The sequence below is a fragment of the Orycteropus afer genome, unplaced genomic scaffold, assembly GCF_000298275.1.
Source record: "Orycteropus afer afer isolate SDZICR_OR568_19922 unplaced genomic scaffold, OryAfe1.0 scaffold00125, whole genome shotgun sequence".
Classification (NCBI taxonomy): Eukaryota; Metazoa; Chordata; class Mammalia; order Tubulidentata; family Orycteropodidae; genus Orycteropus; species Orycteropus afer.
In genome coordinates, this window is record NW_006921712.1 from 1,289,528 (window position 1) to 1,295,200 (window position 5,673).

At 37.2% G+C, this 5,673-nt stretch overlaps 1 protein-coding gene across 1 annotated transcript; it reads right to left on the bottom strand.

Annotated features, from left to right (window-relative positions):
* Window positions 1–236: 236 nt before the first annotated feature.
* On the bottom strand, window positions 237–5,465 carry LOC103200024 (testis development related protein). Its single transcript, XM_007944432.2, has 3 exons — window positions 5,397–5,465; window positions 2,650–2,753; window positions 237–582 (listed from the first exon to the last, which is right to left on the bottom strand). Exons 1-3 carry the CDS (start codon window positions 5,463–5,465, stop codon window positions 237–239), a joined length of 519 nt encoding a protein of 172 aa, XP_007942623.2.
* Between the last annotated feature and the right edge of the window lie 208 nt (window positions 5,466–5,673).

The following is a 5,673-nucleotide window of genomic DNA, read 5'->3' on the forward strand; positions in this document are numbered from 1 at the left end:
AACTGAAAACTTAAATGTGAAATATAGGCACAAAGTAGATTCTCTACTCTTTAATGTGAGAAACAGACTAAAGAACTTAATGATATACTAATTTGAGGAGAAAAAAAAAACCATGATACAGCAAACACTAAGAATCTTAATAAAATGAAGTACAAAGGTGCAATATTAGGCAAATTTTGGTTTGAAAACATATGGAAATAGTGGAGTTTTTCTTTTATATAGTATTTCCTTTTACACTATTCTAATTCTTCCCAGTTATCAGTAAGATTACCTTTGCTTTGTCGTCTAATACTGACCAACTTTCCAGCTGACTTTATGCTCCATCTGGAGCTATTTCCTGAGCTGGCCAGGGTAGTATACTTAGTAGAACCTTTAGTATCATCTTCCCAGCCTGGCCAAGACAAATGGTCGCTCATGGTGTCACCTGAATCAGCAGCTACATCTTCAAGAGCAATTTTTGGTGGCTCCCAACCTTCAATCTCATCTGGTTTTTTAGACTGTGTATTCTGTTTTAAAACCAAGCTGTCCCAAAATCCAGGCTTCTTCTCTGTCCTCACCTCTTCCTTTAATCGTAAATTAGTTCTGTAAGAGATGAACGTATTTGGTGTTAGTGATCCAATGATTCAAGAGCCTCAAGTTGTGTCACTTTTACAAATTTAAAGTTCTTTTTAGAGAAGATTTAATTGTTCAAAAAGTTAATACAAATCTATATGTAGAACTTAAAATACTAAAATAAGGAAAAATTAGAGTCAAAACTTATTATTAAAAGTGGTAAGTGCTGTATTTTAGGCAGAATACCATTTCTCAATATGTAAGCAAAGAACTAGTTCTCTGACAAAACAGAGACATATAATTACATAAAAGCAATTTTCTCAAAGCATTATGAAAGGTTTAAGGAAACTACATATATGACAATTGAGAGTATAGATTAAAAATAAGGGGATGAGGGAATTATTCCATTTATCAATACAGATTTTCAATAGAGTTACTCTATGGCAAGCTAATCTCCTGCATTTAATAGGTAATTTGTTCAACAAAAATTAAAATTCAGTACCATCTCTACTATTAAAAGGAAATGAAGGTGTACTTCTAAAGAAGAAAGATCATGGTGAACAACAACAAAAATGACTGTACAGAAATGTCATTAGTGGATCCCAATTCTGACTGTACATGAAAATCACCTGGGAAAAAACCTTCAGGAAACGGGTTATTGGGCCTGGGGATTCAGGATAGTAGTTTGGGTCCCTCAATGTCAACTGGCATAATATAGTCCACAAAGAAAATTATCTACATCTTACTTTGCTGAGTAGCAACTGGGGTCTTTAAAAGCTTGTGAGCAGCTATCTAAGGTAAAACTACTGGTCTCTCCTTGTCCAGAGCAAAGAGAAGTGAAGAAATTCAAAGATGCATGGAAACAATTAGTCCAAAGGACTAATGAACCATGCAAACCTCAGCCTTCATGGTTCTAAGACCAGAACTAGATAGTGCCTGGCTACCACCACCAACCACTCTGAAAGGGGTCACATTAGAAGGTCCTGGATAGAGTGGGAGAAAAACGTGTATCAAAACTGGAAATCACAAAAAAGACCAGCCTTATTCGTCTGAAAGAGAATGCTGGGACCCTTAAGACTATGGTCCTTAGTCACCCTTCAACCCTGGAACTAAACTCACTCCTGTGGCTCAGTCTGCAACCAAACAATAGGCAGGTCTATAAGCTGAACAGTAATACCAGAGAGGTATGCACTCATTGGAACAATCAACCACTGGAGATCAAAAAGGCTGCATTTGTCCAAGGGCAAAGTTCATAAGGCAGGATAGGATAGGAAAGGAGGAGGAATGGAAACAGGAAACACAGAGAGGAAGTGAGATGAGTGATGTTACATTGTGGGGACTACAATCCATGCCATGAAAAAAATGTGAATGAATTGAATGGAAAACTGATTTGCTCTATAAATCTTCATCCAAATCAAAATTCAAAGTTAAACAAAATAACAATGTCATACCTCACCCCTAAATATTCTAGTTTAATTGGTCTGAGGTGGGGCCAGTACACAGGTATTTTTCAAAAGCCCCCCAGAAGATTCTAACATGTAGCCAGACTTGAGAAGCACTGATCTTCCTGACAGCAGAAAGAACTGATTTACAAAGTCCTCTGAAGACAAAGAACCAAGGGTTAAGTCAGAGGCATTTAGCCAGAGCAAAGTAAGGACCATACATCTGCCTGGTAATTACAGGGAAGTGCAACCAAAGTATTTACTGTCCTCAAACAAAAGCATATTTTTCACTTTTAGGCTCCCCAAGATTCACCTTCTAATTAAACAGTTCTTCATACCACTGGGTAACAATGCAATTAGTATTAGCATTACATAGTCACTGACTTTCATTTTCAACTTCCAATATTCTAGTCAAAGTTTCAAACTATTTATAATAAAGTAGCCATATGCCTGGTTACATATATTTGATTTTTACAGTTTACCAATCTTTTGTATTTTTAACTACAGAAGTGAAGACTAACTGATTTACTCAGTAACCCAAAAGCAGCTTTAAGTTAAAGTTTATTTATATTGTTGAAACAATCATTTTCCACCTTTCTGAGTGATTTTACATCTATCATGAAATGATTATTTTCTTTAAACATTTACAACTTACCCTTTAGACTTGGGAGATTTACATCTTTCAAGTAGATGCTGTTCATCATCCTTATTAAACAGAGAAGTCACTTCCTTCCAACCTCGAAAACTTGCTCCTTGAACCTAACAAAATGTTAAGAAAAATATCCTGAAATCTTATGTAGTGAATAGGTAACAATTTTGTGTTCCAATAATTATGAAACTAAAATTTAGAAAAGAAACTGGCAAAGATTTCCTCTTACCTTGTTATATCTGCACACATTTAAAATTTTCCCATTACCTACTAATGATCTCAGATGTTACAGTATAACAGTATTAATAACATTAGTAATGTCAAAAAAAAAAATCTACATTTAGCAGTAGACCAATCAATAAACACATTTTATTTAAAACAGGTTGTGCCATCATAAAAACTAGTTAACAATGGATATAGAACAAGAGATATGGAGATGAATTTTCCCTGACTAAAGTGTTGAGCTTTAAGGATAAAACGTGGGGTAGGGGGTGGGGGGACTCAACCACATAAACAAGAGTATGTATCAGGTCAGCATCAAACGTTCAACATTCAATTCTAGAACAGATTTAGCATGACCCAAAACTATTTTACCCATCCAAGTATAAATAAAGATACTAGGCAGACTTTTAATTATATGACAAAAAAATTCACAGGCTCTTCTGGTTCGGGGGGAGGATTCACAGACTCTTTGGTGGGGATCACTTGATGAAATAAAGCAAATCCAAGAATCAATCAAAAAATATACATATATAGATATAGGAATGATTAAAAACTAGCCATGAGTATTAAATCTATTCATAAATAGAATATTAAAAACCAGATGTATGCTTTATTGCTACATAGTTCAATTAACAACAAAAATACATTTGTTGTTGTTGTTATTTGCCGTCGAGTTGGCCCCGACTCACAGTGACCCCTCCTTGGGTTTCCGAGGCAGTATCACTACAGAAGTAGGACTGCCCAACCTTCCTTCCAAGGAGTGGCTGGTGGGTTTGAACCGCCAGCCGTCTGGTTAGCAGGCAAGTGTCTTAGCCACTATGCTACCAGAGCTCCCAAAAATACATTTACAATTTTTTTTTTAAAAGATACCTAAATTACCTTCAAGCCATACTAAATCACTGCCTAAAAATCCCACCTAAAGTGCCATCTGACTGGGGGAATAACTGCTTTATGATTCACAATTTGTGAGGATTGTGCAGGAAGGACCAAGCAGTGTTTTTCATTCACAGGGTTGCTTTGAGTCCCAGACAACTCAATGGCACCTAACAATAATAACAACAGTCACAACTTGTAAAGCTGAATATTAACTTGGAGAAAACTGTTAGGATACATTTTTTCTTTTGGGGGGGGGGGGCTAATAGTGACTGAAGTTGTTTCTGTACATAAAGTATCTAATTTAGCAATCACATTTCAGCCGTATCTTTACCAACCAGCCTTCTCTACCTCTCACAGTCTTAATAAGAATCAATTTCCCATAACCTCCCCTTTGAGCCTGCTTTGTCATCTGCTGCTTCCCACATTAATGAGTTAATTAAAACACTGACAGATATACACTGCTTTTTTTTAACCTTTAGAGAATTGTTTTAATTTTTTTAAATTGTGATTTAAGTGAAAATTTACAAAGCAAATTCATTTTCTATGCAACAGTTCATACACATTGTTTCATGACACTGACTGCAATCCCCACAATGCAAGAGATCTCCTCCCACTTCTTCCCTGTGGTTACCTTTGCCCTATGTCCTTTCATATGCATTCCTGCCCTCTGAGCTATCTCCCTGTGCAAATACTGCCCCTTCTGATCTTTCATGATTGACTGTTCTAAGGAGTGTACCTACCTAGTGTAAATGTTCACCTTATGGACCTGTCTACTATTTGGCTGGAAGCCATGGAAGTGAGTTCAATTCTAGGCCTGAAGGTGACCAAGGCCATAGTCTCAGGGCTTTCACCTGTCTCTATCAGACCAGTAAGCCTGGTCTTCTTTATGATTTTGAGTTTGGTTCCACATTTTTCTCCCACACTATCCAGGGTTTCTTATTTTGATCCCTTTCTAAGTGACTGACAGTGGTAGCTGGGTACCATCTAGTTTTTCTGGTCGCAGGGTCATGTAGGCTGAGGTACACATGGTCCACTAGTCCCTTGAACTAACTGTTTTCATATGTCTTTGGTTTTCTTCATTCTTCTTTGCTCTGAACATGCAGAGACCAATTGTTACATCTTGTTGTTGTTACATGTCATCAAGTCTGCCCCGACTCATAGCAACCTCTCCTTGGGTTGCCAAGGCAGTATCACTACGGAAGTAGATTGCCCAACCTTCCTTCCAAGGAGTGGCTGGTGGCTTAGTAGTCAAGTGCCTAAGGCACTGCTGCTTATAAGCTTTTAAGACCCAAGTCACTACTCACCAAAGTAGGATGTAGAACAATGTTTTGGGGTAGTATGTCATGCTACATATGTGAGACTGATGTTCCCCCGTGACCATGGTCCTGAGCCTACTCATTCTCTCAGGGTATTTGGCTGTGGCTATGAAGTTATCATCATGTTGCCCATTACCTGTATTATATATATGGACATTCTTATAGCATATACAAATATGTATGTAGAAATATCTGCCAAACATGGTCATGGGTATATATTTCCTTTTGCCTAGACATGCCTGATCATTAAGACTGTATACTTACATATATACCTGTAAATTATTAGTACTGATAATGCAGTATTATGAATATAAAAATATTTATCTTTGTTGTCTGTACCTCTCGTGCACCCCTCTGTGTCTTCATTTTCCTTAGTGCTACTGTGTTGGTCATGTGCTTTTGGTACATTGCAGTTCCCTTCACCCAAATCAATACCTGTCTCTTCTTACCTATCTAGCATTTTCCCTCTCTTCCCCTCCTATTTCTAGTAACCAACAAAGAAAGTTTCCCAAATGGAAACCTTTCCTTGACTTTTTACAATAGTGGATTAGTACAATATTGCCCTTCTGTGACTGACTTATTTCACTCAGCATAATGTCCTCCAAGTTTATCCATG

Excerpts from the sequence above, each read along its gene's own strand:
- LOC103200024 (XM_007944432.2), bottom strand. The coding sequence starts at position 5,465 with ATGTACCAAAAGCACATGACCAACACAGTAGCACTAAGGAAAATGAAG. Across the intron at positions 2,754-5,396 it reads CACAGAGGGGTGCACGAGAG|GTTCAAGGAGCAAGTTTTCG; the intron begins GTACAGACAACA and ends ACATTTTGTTAG. Across the intron at positions 583-2,649 it reads AAATCTCCCAAGTCTAAAGG|AACTAATTTACGATTAAAGG; the intron begins GTAAGTTGTAAA and ends CATCTCTTACAG.